The following is an 18147-nucleotide window of genomic DNA, read 5'->3' on the forward strand; positions in this document are numbered from 1 at the left end:
GACCCGGTTTTCACAGGTTTTCACATCCCGCGCGGAGAAGAGCAATCAGAAGATGAGTTGCTTTGGGGAGCGCGTCTAGACGCCAGGCTGTTTTATTAAGCGCTACCTGGCCCGAGGTGGGGCACCGGAAGGCGGTGAGACTGACACGCCGGCAAGATCAAGTTTGAAATGCAAACCGCCGCCACTTGGCCCCAATTAGAGGCCAAACCTTTTATGTAAACAGGGAATAATTAGCTTTGGTAATAGAAGCGTAAACAGAATCATCATCCATTGATTCGCTAATTGCCCTTCTGTCCCATGACAATTGCCTGTAGGTCGGACTTACAAGGCGCTCCAGAGGCGCAGGTAAACGGGGACTGCACTCCCAAATGGGGGGTCGGCTTCCCGCACTCATTCCATGCCATTCCCCCCACCAACCCTTCCCCAGGTCCAGCTGGTTCTCGGGTCCCTTTTCTTTCTGGCTGTAAATGCAGCTCTTCTAAACGGAGGGAAGGCCAGGTTCACCGGTTTGGGTGCCAAAGCCCTGGTGGTGGCTGAGAGGCTTCAAGTTGCTGCAGAAAAGAAATGGTAGCTCCCGGGAGGGCAGCAAGGGTCACTGCATTCCTAGACACAGCAATTGCTCAAAGAGCTGCCCATCTTCAGCCCAGAACTCATCAGCCCCAAAGTCTTCTTCTTGGGACCAGTGGCCCACCTTATCCCTTTCTCCCAGTGCCTTCATGTTCAAAGTCAAGTTATGTGAATCCCATTCATTTCAGACACAACCTGTGAATCTCCATGATGGCTGGAAAGTTACCCAGAGGCCAGCAGGTTTTCGAGTCCCACCATAGTCCACAGGCACAGCCAGCCTGCTGGGGGCACCGTGACCAGCAGAAACTACTCACAGGATGCCATGCAATGCCACCAGCACCAGGCAGCCTCCCAGGCTCCAGAATTTTCTATGTGGGAGAGACCTCGGGCTGGCGGTGCTTTCATCTCTCCCTAAAGCTAGATTTGCATAGCACTTAACACAGCACTGGGAAAACGTCACAGAAGTCCACATCAAAGCCTGAGGCCATCCGCTGTGCCAGCCAGGAGGGAAGAACACCCACAGCCTCCTAGCCCGCCCTAGGATCTCAGGATCTCTAGGCTGCTCAGCACCCCCGGAAGCGCCTGAGAAGGTGTGGCAGCCACAGAGACAACCTGGGTCAGGCCAGAGAGGGACCTGGCCTACTTTGTGTGGAGGTGACCAGCTTTTCTGTCCTCCCCTGGGGACCCTGGGCTCAGAGCTGAGGCACCCTGATGTGGAAGAACGCCTGTGTCCTGAGCCACATACACCCCCACCTCCTATCCTGCCCAGAGACAGTACCTTTGTCGAGGACGGGCCCGAAGATGGCCAGGCTGTCGTCGATGGTGGTGCAGTTCCAGCGGCGGCCCCGAAACTGGTGCTGGCACTCCTGGATGCCCAGCTTCACGCCCTCGGCCACGCTGGGCATGATTTCGATGTAATTGCGGCAGAAGCGCAGCTGCTTGGGGACCAGGCCTGGGATGGAGCCGCAGAGTAGGGGCTGTGAGCCCAGGGATGTGTACTGCTGGCCCAGTGCCAGGGACCTGCGGGGCAGACAGAGGGTAGTGGCACTGTAGGCACCGAGCACATGGTCCATCGTGGGCATCGTTTCTTCTTGTGAGCACTCGGGGGAGGTGGAGCCGCTGAGGGCCCATGAGCCTGAACCCCTAGTCCTGAGAAACCTGGTGTCTGAATGTGCTGCCTTTGGGACTTTCCTGGTGGGTCAGTGGTTAAGAATCTGCCTTCCAGTGCAGGGCACGTGGGTTCAATCCCTGGTCAGGGAACTAAGATCCCACATGCCGAGGAGCAACTAAGCCCACTCACTGCAACTACTGAGCCCGTGTGCCTCAACTAGAGAACCCACATGCGGCAAACTACACAGTCCACACACACTGGAGCCTGTGCGCCACAACTAAGACCCAACACAACCAAATAAATAAAAATAAATGAACGAACGAACGCACTGCCTTTGACCTCAGCCGTGCACTGTCTCTTGAAGTGCAGAGCACTGATCTAAGGCAGTCAGCCCTCTGCTGTGGGCATTTCCAGCTTTCAGGGGCACCAGCGGGCAGTGCAATGCTATAAAAAGGACCCTGGATGGAAAGATGGTATTAGGGGCCCAGGTCAAGTCCCTCCCAGGCTCTGGGCCAATTTTCCTGATAGGGAGGGGTCAGGCTGGGAGTTTGGTTTCTAGGGTCACGTGGGAGATTACCAGTGATCCATGGGAAGGAAACAAAATCTATAGAAAGGAAGATGGCAAGAGCTGGCTTGACCCCCATCACATTTCAGAGAAAGCAAAAAGAGAACCATCAGTCCCAGCAGGGAGTTTGCACGTGCGCACGCGCACACACACACACACACACATGCACACACACGCATATACACACACATGCATACATAGACACATATGCACACATACATGCACGCACACACATGTGCCACCCATGGCCATGCTCCTCAGCCTCTTCTGAGGACGATGCCCACCTAGCCTAGAGCCTCCCAGCGTCTCTCCCCAGGTCCTCTGTCCTTTGTCCACCATGGCCTCTGTGACCATCTTTGCAGCTCCCTAGAAGTTTCCAGAGCTCTGTCTCTTCTCTGACCAGAGACTGAAGCTTGGCTTTGTTTCATAAAAGTTTAGCTCAGGGTGAGGAGGGAGAAGACCTCAGATCATAGCTCCCGATCTGACACAAATAATCTTGATCAAATCATGTCCCTCTACTGTCCCGCTATTCAATCAATAGTCTGTCAACCTCTTGGGTTTTATAAAGAGTGAACAGGGGGAAAGGGAAAAAAGGGAAGAAAAGAAAGACAAAAAATAATAAGAAGAAAAGAGTGAATGGGGGAAAAGGTCTTGTGGGAGCTGGAGGAAGAGGAGGAACAAGAGATTAAAATACTGGAAAACCAAGGTGCTCCTCTTCCACTCTCCTCCCCAGCACAGAACAGGAGGAATGACATTTTGTGAGAGAAGCTGAGAAAATGATCCGTGGGTCTCAGTAGACTTCAAGGCCAGTTTCAATCAGCCCTGTCTGTGATCAGGGCCAGCATGAGCTGGCACAGGGTAGGCATCAGGACCCACCTCCTCTCTCCCTGTATACAGCACTAACCAAGGCTCTGGTCTGGCAGTGGCCTCCATCAAGTCCCCAGGGCGAAATGAAGACAAGGCCTTGGGAGGAAGGTGTAGAAGACCCAAGAGGCAGATCAAGGAAAAGCACAGAAGAGTTTTCTGGACTAGACACAGGGATGAACCAAATGTCTGCCACTTAACAGCTCTTATCATGCGCTCGTGACAGGCACCATGGAGTGGTGTGGTGCCCTCCACCTGGAGCTGGCTCAGGGCTCCATTATCAGAGACACAGTCGGGCCCTCATTTTTCCACTGGGGAGGGATGGGGGGCCCAGGTCTGGGTGTCTGGATGGTAACATTTATGAGAAATTTCCAGATCTTGAATGACAAACCCTTTCAAGGAGAAGGAGGGATATGCTGCAGGCCTGACTTGCCCCTGAGATTAGCTAATTAGAGGAGAATTCTGTGCCCCACACAGGCCAAGCCTCTTCCTCGGATCTGCCTCATTTAGTCCTTGTAACAACTCTAGGACCTACGAGGGTTGTTACAGCAGCTTGTTTCCTATGGCTTAGCCGGACAGGTGGAGTAACCAACCCAGACCACGGAGCTACTAAGGGATGGCTCACTGGAACCTGTTCACCTGACTCCAGAGCACGTGGGGCATGTACCACCCTCCTCTGGGCAGTGCCTGCCTGGGCCCTGCAGGCCTGGCCCGTCTGCACCCTGGGCCTCCAGACTGAACCCAGGTGATAGGGTGGGTCAACCCAGGTGATAGGGTGGGTCGGCCCAGAGCCCCATGATGGGCACCAGGACACACACAGCATCTGCTGGGTCACCCTCCCTGCCCCTCCATTTACAGTTAAAAACTGGTTATTGTGACAATAATGATAATCAATATATATTGTGTGTTCAGTCATGTCTGACTTTTTGCAACCCCATGGATTGTAGCCCATCAGGCTCCTCTGTCCATGGGATTTCCCAGCCAAGAATACTGGAGTGGGTAGCCATTTCCTCCTCCAGGGGAGTCTTCCCAACCCAGGGATCAAACCTGCATATGCTGCATTAGCAGGCAACGACAGACCCTCTAAAAGAATATGGTGATTCTTTGCTCCCTCCTTATACCCTGGTCTGGCCCCTAACTGTCCCAGAGTATCATGGGGAGAGAGACCTGGCACCCACTGCCCAAACTCCATGTCCCTTCCTTTGGCCAGAGCCTTCCCCAGCCTCCCATCGCAGGCGCCTCCATCCATGCCTGTCTCCGGAAGGGTGGACTGGCCTTGCGGACCTTATACCGTCCTTCAACCTGGCCTCCTGGCCCCACTGCAACCTACAACCTGGGCAGGCCTGTGGCACGACCACCTCTGGCACCAGGGAGCTCTGTCCCATGTCGCGCCCCACCCCCCCATTTACTGGTCTTCTCACACCAGGGCCCCAAGGCTCCAGACTCCCTTTGCCTAGAGGAATGAAGGGAGGACCTGAGGGGCACTCAAGGACCCTTCCTTCACCCCTCCTCCACCCCCCATTCCTTGCCTCCTTTCTCATCCTCTTCCCATACCTGTTGGTGCTTCCACAGGCTGGCACACCCTCAAGCTAAGCTGGTTCAAAATAAGAACCTATAAGAGGTGCCTTTAGAGAGTACAAAACCCATTATACAGATGAGAAAACAGAGGCCCACAGAGAGAAGTGGCTCGTCCGAGGCAAAGCTGGACCCACGAAGCCAGGTGAGGCTGGCTGCGCAGCAGGGAAGGGCGCCGGGGTGTGGGGAAGCCCTGCTGGCTCCTCATTTCCACTCAGCAAGGCTGCTCCTCATCCCAGCATTCTGAGGGGCTCCCTGCTCCCTGATTGCACCAATCTCCCCTACCCCCCTGGGTCCCCAGCAGGCCTGCCCAGCCCAGCAGCATGCCCGAGCCCCACGCCCTGGCGGGGCTTGGGTGGCCGCAAAGGCCAGAGCTGCCCCCCAAACATCACTCAGAAGAGGATGCCATGGTGTGGTGCCCTGTGCTCCCCTGGGGACACCCGCCCTTGCTTGTGAATTCTTCCTCCCAGACAGCTGCCGTTTCCCCTCCAGCAAGCAGACTTCCTCTTTCCCCTGCAAGTCTCGTGTAGCAGCACTAGAGATCACAACGACCATCACTTATTTAGCACTTCTATGCCGGGCACTTCACAGATACTATGTTGCTTAATCCTCAGCAACAGCTCTGTGACGTGGCTGCTGTCATCTTGGTTTTACAGATGAGGAAACGGAGGCAGAGAAGTTGGGCGACCGTAGATTTTGTCTGACTCCAGGAGTGATGGCCTCAGAGAGCACGCCCCCGCCTCATAGATATGAGTTCTTTACCCTCCTCCCACCAAACCCTGTCTCCTTCCTGCTTTCCATGTCCAACCCATTGAATATCTGGAGCCAGGCTGCCTGCATTCAAATCCAGCTCTGCTGTTCCCAAGCTGCCAATCTCAAGTGGTTTATTTACCCCTTGTTTCTCACTTTCTTCATCTAGAAGATACACGTGATGGGAGGGATGAAGGACATAAAGCTCCCGGCATATACGAAGCCCTCTAGGTCATGATGGCTGAGGTGGTTACTGTGTGCTTAGGGCCGTCCCCAGCACTTTGTTCCCTGGTATGTCATCAACCTCATTCCTGAGCCCTCCCATCCCTGACTTGACAGAACACACCAGAACTTCCAGATCCCCTTCCCATCCATCACTGGGAAGGATGCTTCGGGCCAGAGCAAAGCTGGCCCCTCTCCAGGCAGCTCAGTCCTCACCAGGGTGGCCAAACAGACATCTGTGATCTGGCCGAGTGTGAAAGAGAACCCAGAGGGCAAGGGCAGAGGGATCTTTCCAGGATGCTCCATTCAGGGATTTCAGCTCAGAAATGAACATCCTGCCGGTAATGAGCCAGGGCCTCTGGGGATGGGGGTTTAGCTCTACGGGCTGGCGCTGGGACCAATGAGGCTGTGGCCATGGGACTGATCTACAGGATGGCTGCCCTCCCCCAAACACGCCTTGACACCTGGCCCGAGCCTCCTGCCCACACACGCTCATGTCTGAGATTCCACCCACCACAGATGCATTAACTTGCATTGACTCACAGCTCCTTGTCCCCAGCAGTGAAGTGCATGTTCCCCGGGCGGAGGTCACACTGAGCCTCAATCTCCATTCTTCGTACCAAAGTGCAAGTGGCCTGAAGCGGATGTGTCTAGCAGCCACCCACCTGGAGCACCTCTTCACTGTCCAAGCCCGGCAAGCATCTCACCCAGCCTTCAACCTCTGATTCCTGGGTTGCCTCCATTCTGAAGACTCTCGTGGGCTCCCAGACCAAAGTAAACCTCTCCTCCCTCTGTCTTTTCTACCTTACTCAGGCCTTCTAATCTCAAAGGGCTGAAATGATGTGTTTCCATTTCCATGGCTGTGCTGGTGTGAGTTCCCTGAGGACGGAGATGCACATACACACACACACACACACACGAACACAAGCACACACGAACACAAGCACACTTGGCCTACGAAAGGGCCAGGCGGACCCATGACAAGCACTCACTGATTCTCCAGGCGAGGAATTAAAGAACTCCTTCCCGAAGGGCCTGATCCTCTCCCGCCATTTTGCAGCCCCTCAGCCCCTTTCCCCAGGCCGCCAAGCATCCGGAGGTTCCACCTACACACAGGACAAGACTCCTCGGTTCCGCTGAGGAAGTTCCTCCATTTAGGACCCGAGACGATGGCTAGGCTCCCAAGAGAGGTGGGGACCCGCCTGGCACCGGCAGCTGGTGAGGGGGAGGGCGGAGGGCCCTGCCAGGCCTTCCCAGCTGGGCAGGGCTATTTATACCAACTCCTGCCCGGCCCGGCCCTAGGGCCCTGCCACCCTCCCCTACGGACAGCTCACCCTCCACCCCAACCACCCACCGCCCAGCTGGGCTGAGGACAGACACAAGCAGCCAGGCGGACGGGGTGGCAGGTGCCAGCGGGCGACAGGCGGCTCCTGAGGCCTCGGGGTTGACCTCTCAGGATGAAAGACTTTCTCCAAACCAGCCGGGCTTCAATGCCACAAGTGGTCTCATCAGACTCCCACCCCCACCAAGCCATTCACCAACCCGCGGCACCTCTGTCTCCAGAAGCTGGAGGTGGGTCTGCCTGGTGAGCACAGGGCTGCCCGGTGCTGACCCAGCTGAGGTGGATGGCATATACTGTGAGGCCCCCAAGGGCCCCGTGATGGTGGTCCTGTGGACCCACAGACTCGGTGGTCCACCCAGCACTGCCCTGCCCTGCAGGGACCACGTGTCGTGGTAAGGGGGGCACACCATGCTGTCCCCCACCCTACTTCCCTTAATGGGCCATGTGAGTTGGGGCCCCTCACCCAACCAGGTGGCCTCCCTTGCAATCAAACTTACCTACATTTTTTACCTTAGACCCTTCTAACATTGTAGTATTCGATAAATTAAAGAGGCCTCAGGAGTCATCTAGTTTAGGGTGTTTTTTGTTAGATAATTTTTTCCAAATATACACCCCCCTTGCCTGTCCCCAGTACACAAAACAGATAAAAAGAGGGACTGTTCCTCCAAAAGCTAAATGTAGAATCATCATGCATGCGCGCTCAGTCACATTCGACTCTCTGTGACCCCATGGACTGTAACTCGCCAGGCTCCTCTGTCCGTGAGAGTCTCCAGACAAGAATACTGTAGTGGGTTACCATTTCCTTCTCCAGGGAATCTTTCCAACCCAGGGATCAAACTTGGATTCCCTGCATTGGCAGGAGGATTCTTTACTGCTGAGCCACCTGGGAAGCTCCTATGACCCAACTCCTATGCAATTCCACTCCAAGGTAGAGCCACCCAAGGCGGATGGGTCACAGTGGAGAGTTCTGACAAAGCGTGGTCCACTGGAGAAGACAATGGCAGACCACTTCAGTATTTTTGCCTTGAGAACCCCATGAATAGTATGAAAAGGTATAGACCCAGGAGAACTGAAAGCAGGGATTCAACTGGGTATGTGTTCACCAGTGTTCATGGCAGCACTATTCACAGCAGCCAAAAGGTGGAAATAACCCAGTGTCCGTCAGCAGATGAATGGATAACAAAATGTGGCAAATCCATACAGTGGAATATTATTCAGCCACGAATAGGAAAGACGTTCTGATACATGCTGCAACATACATGAATCTTGACAACATTATACCAAGTGAAATAAGCCAGACACAGGACAGATATAGTATGATTCCACTCACATGAGGTACCAAGAATAGGCAATTTCATAGTGACCAAAAGTAGATTAGAGGCAGCTGGGGGCTGGGAGGGGGAGGATACAGCTTCTGTTTGGGATGATGAAAAGTTCTGGAAACAGCGGTGATGGTTGGACAACACTGCAAACATAACTTGATCCCACTGTACTGTACACTTAAAACGATTAAATTGAAAAAAGGAGGGGGGCAGGGACCCACAGGCCCACCCCTCCACCTTCCCCTCACTCCCCATCTATGGCCATTCTGCAGGATGCATTCTGAGAACCACTGGTCTAGTCTGCTGCTGCTGCTGCTGCTGCTGCTGAGTCGCTTCAGTCTTGTCCAACTTTGTGCGACCCCACAGACGGCAGCCCACCAGGCTCCCCCGTCCCTGGGATTCTCCAGGCAAGAACACTGGAGTGGGTTGCCATTTCCTTCTCCAACGCATGAAAGTGAAAAGGGAAAGTGAAGTCTAATCACTTCCTTTTCTGGATGGGAAGACTGAGACCCAGAGAGAATTTGTTGTTTTCCCAGGTCATGCAGCCACATATGGGCAGGGCTGTGGAAGGCAGGTCCAAGGGTGTACCCCAGGAAGAGGATCCAGGGTCCCTGCTTGGGCTCTCCAGTCTTGGGCTGGGCTCCGTGGCCGAGTCTCCCAGAGTCATGCCTTTCTTGGAGTCTTGGTCTGCCCCCTCAGCTTTTTCAATGGCAAGGACTAACTGTCTCTGTTAGCCCCAGATAGGACACCCTAAGATTCTGACCCAAAGAATCAGTGCCTCTTCAGCTGACTGGCATGGGTTCTGGGAGGAAGTGCGGGAGATGGAACAAGGCAGGAGCCAGAACACCTCCTTTGTGGTCCTTGGCTCTCTCCTCCAGCATGACCACCATATTTCCGGAAACCCTACAATGGCCCAGAGCTTGGTACTCCACCTGCTGGCTCCAGGACAGATGGCCTTCCTGTTTCTGGGTCCAGAGGGGCCCAACTCTGGCCTGGGGAAAGATGGAAACTTCCAGAAGGAGAAGGAAAGTCTTAAAAATGGGCAGAAAGAAAAGAGTCAAGCATCGGCCTTGGAACTCAAAGCCACTACCTTTCTACTTAGCTCAAGAGGCCACTCAGGGCCGGTGGACATCACGAGGGGAACCTGATAAACTCAGGGACACAGGTACCCTGTGGGTGGGGCAGGGGAGGGGCAGGGACCTAGTAGACCCAGGTGCACCCAACTCCTGGAACTTCCAAAGAGCTTAAACACGAGTGGCATGGGCTGCTTACCCTGGTGCTTTGGCAGGGAGCTTGTGACAAAGCGAGAGGAGGGACCTAGGTCAAGAGTCACAAGCTACCACTTTTTTCTACCCATCCGCTCAGCCTCCCTAGAGCACACTTGGGCTGCATGGGTGCTAAGCACAGCTCTATGCCCTCCCGACCCAACCCTGAACCTATCTCAGGGTGACCCAAGGAGAGGGAGTTGCTTCAGAGTCCAAGGGGCTCATATGGCCCATAGAGCAGACCTAGATACCCCAGTGGTCGCCTTTCATCAGGATCTACCTGAACCTTGCCCATCAGCAGCTGATTCATTCGCTCAGTAGGCATGAATGGGTCCTGTGGTTCTCACCATAAGTTGATTTGGGTAGCTTCAGGGCCAACCTTATTTATACCCAGGAAGGGAAAGGTGAAGGTAGAAAGGGTCCACACGCTGAGCTGGGACCCAGGGTCCAGAGAGGAGTCAGTGAAGAAGCAACTGCAAGAGCCTGGGAGCCTGGAAGGCCCAGGGCTCCTGCTGCTTTCCCATCTTAATTCAGCCCCAACCATCCAGCCTGGAGCCCTGTGAGCAATAAACACGTGGAGCGCACTGAGGTGCCTGCCCTTAGGAGAGTAGGTTAAAGTCTTTCCTTGGTAAACAAATTCATTTCCTGCCTATTCACTCAAAACACGTTTAAGTGATGATTGAATTGGGGAGAGTGCCAAGCACTGGAAACATGGAGATGAACTAAGCCACAAACCACGGGGCACCCAGACCAGGAGGCATCTGTCAAAACAAGCATTTCTGTGGCACCTACTAGGTCTGGGTGCCGTGTGTGCCATGAACAAGTGACAGAGGGTCCCCAGGCACCTTTAGCGTACCACCCAAGTAACCCTCATGCCAGAGAACATATGGTAAGAGCAGGGGCATCCCGGAAGAGAGCAGGTCCCAGGGAGTGGTGACCAGGAAGGCCCAATGAAAGAGCAGGCACTGAGCTGGTAAAGGATGGCTGGGCTCCCTTGGGGGGTTTGGGGGTGCTAGGGTGCCAGGGAAGAGCTCCAGACAAGAGGTGGGAGACAGAACAGCAGTGAGTCCACTCCAGCTAGAGTCCAAGGGCCGTACAAAGGAGCAGAAGAGGGGAAGGGTGCCCTGAGTGCCAAGTTTTACTCCGGGGAACTGTGCAGCCATTGAAGGTTCCTGAGCTGTGATTTGGAGTGTTAATCTGTTAGACATCATCTGGAGAAGGGAACGGCAACCCACTCCAGTATTCTTGCCTGGAGAACCCCATGGACAGAGGAGCCTGGTGGGCTATAGTCCAGGGGGTCACAAAGAGTTAGACAAGACTTAGTGACTAAGCATAGACATCATCAAACTGCAGAATGAGGCTAGGGGGTGGATACCAAGAGACCGAAGGCTGGGAAAGGAGTGGGCGGAGGGACTGGGGGACAGTTTATGCTAAAGAGTCTCAGGCCTGTCTGCGCATTATGACTACACCCCCCAGAACATGGCATCCGGTCCCATCGTTTCATGGTGAATAGATGGGGAAACAATGGAAACAGTGACGGACTTTATTTTCTTGGGCTCCAAAATCACTGCAGATGGTGACTGCAGTCATGGAATTAAAAGATGCTTGCTCCTTGGAAGAAAAGCTATGACCAACCTAGACAGCATATTAAAAAGCAGAGACATTACTTTGCTGACAAAGGTCCATCTAGTCAAAGCTATGGTTTTTCCAGTAGTCATGTAAGGATGTGAGAGTTGGACTATAAAGAAAGCTGAGCACCAAAGAACTGATGCTTTTAAACTGTGGTGTTGGAAAAGACTCTTGAGAGTCCCTTGGACTGCAAGGAGATCAAACCAGTCAATCCTAAAGGAAATTAGTCTTGAATATTCATTGGAAGGACTGATGTTGAAGCTGAAGCTCCAATACTTTGGCCATCTGATGCAAAGAGCTGACTCATTGGAAAAGACCCTGATGCTGGGAAAGATTGAGGGCAGGAGGAGAAGGGGACGACAGAGGGCGAGATGGTTGGATGGCATCACCAACTTGAGGGACATTGAGCAAACTCCAGGAGTTGGTGATGCGCAGGGAAGCCTGGAGTGCTGCAGTCCATGGAGTCACAAACAGTCAGACACAACTGAGCGACTGAACTGAACTTTGGAACAGGTTTCATGGGTCTGGGGTGAGCCTATTTGAGCTGGACCCCGAGCACTTCCCATCTAGGTTAGTGGGGCCTGTGGCTGTGGGTCTCTGTACAGTGGCCTTAGGAGCAAAGAGGAAGCAGTGAGCAAGGATGGGTCACATGGAGACAACGGGAAGGAGGAAAGGATGACCAAGATTTTGAGCCAAGATAATCAGAAAGATTGAAATACTGTCAACAAAGAAAAGGAATGTAAGAGGTTAAGTAGTTTGGGGAAAAAGACAGAGGAAGTTTGTGGGACTGGTGAGACCTGCAGGCTCCCTGGTCCAGACGGTGTTGGAGAAGCAGAGCTGAGCCCAAGAGAAAGACGGAGACTAGACGTTCAGATCTGGGGAATCCGTCTTACAGCTAATGATGCTTGAGGCCTCGCCTCCCCCAGGGGGCACTAGGAAAAAGAGTGAGACAGTGGGGGAATCTCATCATAGGGGTGTTGGATGCCACGAGCCAAGGGAGTAGGGCACGAGGATGGGGGTGGAGACCTCACTCCAGGGGCGCTAGAACTTCAGGCCAAGAGGTGGGGAGTGCCTTCCGGAAACCAGCCAGAGACAGGTGGGCCGGGCTAGGCTCAGCCAACGTTGGCACCCAGTGCCCAGGTCTGCTCTGCTTCCTGGTTTCCTGATCAGGAGAGAGGAGATGCAAAGCCAGTAGACTTGGACAGAGTGAGTCACCCTGCCCTTCCTTCTTCCTCTGCTCCTTCCCTGGGCCACTTTTGTCCCCACCCTCCTCCCTGGGTGAGCATGTGGATGCATCCTAAGCCTCCAGTCCAGACCTGTGTCCTCCTGCGGGTGTGTGTGGGGGGGAGGGGGCGGTCCCTCTCTGCGCCCACAGTGGGACTTCCCAACCTGACCCCCACCTGGGAGTTCGTCTCTCTCGCCCTGGGACCAACAATCTGGGTCTCTCCTTCAGGCGGTCTTGGCTGAAATCTGGGCCTGTGGACTTTGGTCAGCCCTGTCTGGATCTGTCACTCTGTACTGTGTGACCAAGGTCACCACCGGTGTGGCAGGAACCGGAGGGTGGTGGCCTGGTATGAATGTGTGAGAGAGAGAGGGGTTGTTCCAGGCCAATGGTCCCCATTGCCATGGGTGACAAGACCCGGGTCTCCTGCATTGCAGGCAGATTCTTTACTTTCTGAGCCACCAGGGAAGCCCAACAAGACCCATACATCTCCCTAAAAACGGAACCAAAGTAAAAAGCTGTTCCCTCCTGCTGGCAGCAGCCGCTGAGGATGGTTTGGGTGTCTCTCTGCATCTCCCTCTCCCTCCCTAAAATCTCAGGGCTCCCGGAAACACAACTCAGGGCTCTACTGGCCAAGCAGCCCCCTGGACATTCTGTGAGTGCCTCTGATGACTCCCTCAGCTCCCCGACTTCTAGAAGGCAACCTTTCAGGACCAAGTGGGCACCTCAGACCACCTGAGAGCCCAGAGGGGCCACAGCTCTGGGCAGCAGTGGGAGGGAGAGAAAGATGGTTGGGGAGGGGGTGGGACATGCAAAGCCAAGGGTCTCGCAGAGTTGCCAGTAGAGGGAGGGGTGAGCCCTGTGGGCTGTTTCTTTGGGAAGAGGAGGGAGGGGAGGCAGAGGGGTGCAGAGGGTGGGGCAGGGCCGCGGCTGGAATGTTACAGCTTCTGTTCTCCAAAGCAGCTCCCAGAGTGCCTGGCCTGAGGCTCCTGGCTGATCTGATAAGATGTGACAAGGCGGCCTGAAAAATGTTGAAACCTGTAAAATGTTGAAACCTGTTTTTTGCTTCGTTGTGAGCATGGGGTGTGTTTTTTTTTTTCTCCTTCTCAATTTCATAGGAAAGTGGAGTTGATCGGAATGGAGAACAGGAGGGGGTAGGAGAGAGGGATTGTCCCCTTCAGGCAAATCGAGGAGTGGTGGGGGGGTGGGGAGCACAGAGCAGGATGGTCAGAGCTATGGGGGAGGAAAAGAGGGTGAGAACTGGGAGGAAGCGGGGAGACCAGAGGCCTTGGAGAAGCTGGGAGTCGGGGGAGGGAGGGGAGGGCGAGGCTCCTGCCTCTCTGACCTGTCAGCAGCTCCAGCTTGGGTCCCCCGGGCTGCATGCCCCCCAGGACCCAGAGGACACACGAGCTCTGGGCATCTTCCTTGAGACAGGTATGAGCCCAGGAAGACTGGGCCTGAGCCAGGGGGTGTCCACTGAGGAGAAAGGAGGCAGGCCCAAGGCCTCCTCCTCAGACACCCGAAGGGTCTCCTGAGGGGCACCAGGACCCCAGGTGGACAATGTGTCCCAGGGGGACAGGCTCTCAAGTGCGCTGGCTTTGCTGAGCACTTTGGAACTCACAAGTGAGCCCTGAACACCATGTCACACTTGGTCCGTCGAGTCCTGACCCTTCAGAGCTAGAAGCTGCGGCCCAGCCTCTGCCTCCAGACCTGTACAGGGTGGTTACACCGTTTCACGGATGAAGCAACTAGAGCCTGAAGATGCTAAGTGACTGGCTTGGGGGTTTATGATACTCCGCCAAATGGGTTCTCTCCAGGAGTCCAATCTTATCAACCTGAGGGATGCTGTGTGCGAGCATGCATGCTAAAGTAGCTTCAGTTGTGTTTGACTCATTGCAACCCTATGGACTGCAGCCCACCAGGCTCCTCTGTCGATGTGATTCTCCAGGCAAGAATACTGGAGTGGCTGGCCATGCCCTTCTCCAGGTAATCTTCCCGACCCAGGGATTGAACCTGCGTCTCTCATGTCTCCTACATTGGCAGGTGAGTTCTTTACCAATAGCACCACCTGTGAAGCCCCTGAGAGATGCTGAGCATTCTAGAAACCATGGTGGGACCAGGGTTCTCTGGGGTGCTCCCTGGGTACAAAGGTAGATGCTTAATAAAAGCCCAGGGAATGGAAGTGTCAGCCTGAGAAGGTTCCCGCTCCAGTCTCTTGCTAGTTGGGAGTGGGGGGTAGGGAGTGGTGAGACATAAGATGTCCTGGAGGGGCTTGACATAAGCTTTCTGTGGATGACCACAGGCCTTAGCCATTCTATCACAGTGTCAGGGCTACACAATGTCCAAGCCTTGGGACCTTGGCTATTATCTAGTCCAGCTCTGGGCTGAAGGCCAGACCTGCCCCGGTTGCCTCCACGGTTGCGGGGAGTATAACCCAGGTCTTGTGACCCCACCAGCCACAACTCTGCCTCCGTTCCACCACGTAGCTCCTTCTCAAAGGCTCCAGTCCTAGGATACATGTCCATCACCTGCCTGGTGTGTATAAATACAGACTCCACCCCCTCCTCAGCGTGCCCCACCCTAGTGCCTGAGAGATATTCCCGCAGGTGACCACGGTCAGTAGCAGAGTGTGAGAAATCCCATCTCACTCTGTGCGGTGGACCCTGAGGGAGGGAAGGGAGACTGAAAAGAGGAGGGAGGAAGAGGCAAGCTCTGAGCGGGGCCTTGAAGGTAAGTTCAGCTTGGACATCTTTTACACCTGGACCTCTGCCATTTTTTTTTCACCTCCAACTCCACCAATACGAATTCTGATCTAATCTTTTCATAAACCATGTCAGCATCTTTAGCTCATTTTAGTTGTATAACATTTCTCCCCTGCCCAGCTCCTCCAGCCCCTAAGTTATATAAAACTGGGGTTACTTTCCCATTTTACAGATGGAAAAATGAAGCCCACAAGGTTAACTTGCTTGTTCTAAGAAGGCAAGTCTGCTGGTTCCCAAACTGGGATTTTGCTGGGTTCCTAGACTGCTTTACTCTTCAAGCCCAGTTCTGGTAAAAGACAAGACATAGCCTACCCAGCTGTCTTACTCATTTGGGCTCTTATTTATCCATCAGTGTCTAATTTTAAAATCCCCTCTGGGCCTCCCTAGTGGCTCAGTGGTAAAGAATCCACAGACCAATGCAGGAGACACAGGTTTGACCCCTCATCCAGGAAGATCCCACATGCCACAGAGCAACTAAGCCCGTGCACCACACCTACTGAGCCTGTGCTCTGCAACAAGAGGAACGACTGCAATGAGAAGCCCATGCACCGCAAGGAAGAGCAGCCCCCCTCGCCACAGCTAGAGAAAAGCCCATGCAGCAACGAAGACCAGCACAAATAAAAATAAATAAAAACCAAAAGCTCCTCTAAATGTGTCCAGTTTAAACCATTCCCTCTGGATATTTCCCAGTTTTTATACACACCTCAGGGGGAAACACTTTTCACTGAATTATCCATTCACTCTCTGTTTCTCCTCTGAAACAGTGTTTTTGAGAGGAGGAACCATTTCTCTCATTTCAGTACACTGGGCAGAGTGCTTGGTTCACCAAGAGGCCCAGCACACCTTCCTCTCCTGCCACACAGAACGACTCCACCTGGTTACCGCAATCATTCGCACCTCCCCTGACCCCACAGGCTGCCGCCACGACAAGCTAAGGGCCCCACTGGTTCTCTGGGCCTTATCACATAGCTGCGGCTTCCACAGGCTGGAAATCCTTTATTTGAGTCTTAGGAAGAAGTCCAGGAGGGAACATGGGAAGAAGAGCTGCTGGGCTGGGAGTTCACTCTCACAGCAGCTCCCTAGGGCTCCTCTGAAAGCCGTGTCTTCCACTCAGCACACATCACAGGAGACATGGCCCTGTGCCAGGCACTGGGAGCATCAAGAGGTCCGTGGAGGCACCTCTGGTGCTGTAACAACTCCCACCTGAGCCTGGGAGCTGCCCCAGGTAGCCCAAGCTCCTCCCTGACAGGGGACAGGATCCCTACCTCACACCCAGGCAGCAGTGACCACCTGCCCTGATCAGGGCTGGGCCCCAAGGGCTTCACCTACCTCCACCGTCCCACCCACGCCCTTCCACCCTGCCTTCTGGACAACCAAGATCGTGACTTTACCAGCTGGCTGCTATTCAGGGATGCAGGCCACAGCACTAGGGCATTCAGCTCACTTGGGGTGGTTTTGAAAACTACAGACAGCTGGGCTCCAAAGCCAGCCCCGCTGAATCAGACTCTCGAGGGAGGAGTCCAGGAACCTGGATCATAAAACCCTTCCCAGAGCATGACAATAGCACAATGCAAGATGATGCAATACGAAGTGCCCGGCACAGCCTAGAAAGTCCTTTGGCCCAAGATGTTTAACCTGAATCTCTGCCTTTAGAAGTAACTTTCTGCTGTCAGGAAACACGAGGGATAGAGGAACAAACCAAATGACACTATGGGGAAGCGACCAGACAAACTCACAAAGCTGCAGGCCTGAACTCGCCAAAAGTCCAGGTCATTTTTAAACAGTGTGTGGTGTACGTGTGGAAAACAGTGGAGGGGTGTTTCAGCGGGTAAAGAATCCATCTGCAATGCAGGAGACACAGGAGACGTGGGTTCAATCCCTGGGTCAGGAAGATACCCTAGAGGAGGAAATAGCAACCCACCCCAGTATTCTTGCCTGAGAAAGCCCATGGACAGAGGAGCCTGGCGCGCTACAGACCATGGGGTCGCAAAGAGTTATATGACTCACCGACCACGCAAGCACGCAAACCTATGAGACAGAATCATATAATTGGAAACCGGTTTGAAAATCCTAGTCATGGAAGTCATTTGGGGGATTACTGGAGAAACCTGAATCGTTAGGAATCCATAGTTTTGTTAAGAGGGATAACGGTATGTGGTCATAGGCCTTACATTTTGAAACTCAGTGGGTGAAGAGTCAGAATTAGGAGAACTTACTCTGAAAAGGTTTAGCAAACCACTGTGTAGCTGGGGCGAGGGCGGGGGGCGGGGGGCGGTTGTTGGGAGGAGCGAGAGGGGAGCAATTACAGCAAAATGCAAAACACTCGAGCTAGGAGGTGTGGCCACGCGTGCTCCTTGAATTGTTTTCTCTGCTTTCCTGATGAACAATGTTCATAATAAAACTTCGAAGGAACATAAGAAGCCCAACCAATTCGTGGAGTCTTGTGGACACACCCAGCGCGGGGCTCGCACCCGGCTTTGCCCGCGCGAGCACGGAGGGCGGTGGAGTCTCCGATCCGCAGTGGCCCCCGGGGCCGGGCAGCTGCAGGTGCGCCCGGCGGGGCGGGAGCCGGGGTGGGCGGCGCTGCGCAATCGCTGGGCGCTTAGGGCGCCGTCTGCTCCCCCCTTTCAAGGCGGGTATTTCCACCGCATTCCCAGGAGCGCTTCCGCGCGCCCCGTCCCCCCACGGCGCTGAGCACGCGCAGGTGAAGACAGCCCTGCCCGGCACCTGGACTTGCCCCCCCTCTCTGTTAAGGGAGGCTCCACGCAAGTTCAAAGCGGCGGCTGCCCCTCCTCCCGGCCCCATCCCCATCCGCAGGCGAGGCTGCCTGAGCGAGCCTCAACATCTTCCTCTGCGCCCCTCCAAATTCATCAGTCCCAGTGTCCCGCCGCCCATTCCTCTGCTGGGTCTCCACATTCACTCTCCCTGTCCTTTCGCTCGAGGGCCCCCTC

General features: G+C 54.4%; 1 protein-coding gene across 3 annotated transcripts in view; it reads right to left on the reverse strand.

Annotated features, from left to right (window-relative positions):
- Positions 1–18147, reverse strand: part of WNT3 (Wnt family member 3) — a 52842-nt gene that overhangs the window by 7786 nt on the left and 26909 nt on the right. For 2 of the 3 annotated variants that reach the window (XM_006042301.3, XM_044938867.1), the window contains exon 2: positions 1346–1587. In XM_006042301.3, the coding sequence (XP_006042363.1) occupies positions 1346–1587 (242 nt within the window). Of the gene's footprint in view, positions 1–1345; positions 1588–16587; positions 16627–18147 lie in introns of those variants that run through there. The other variant, XM_044938868.1, reaches the window with a different exon arrangement.

This window comes from Bubalus bubalis, chromosome 3 (genome assembly GCF_019923935.1).
Source record: "Bubalus bubalis isolate 160015118507 breed Murrah chromosome 3, NDDB_SH_1, whole genome shotgun sequence".
Lineage (NCBI taxonomy): Eukaryota > Metazoa > Chordata > Mammalia > Artiodactyla > Bovidae > Bubalus > Bubalus bubalis.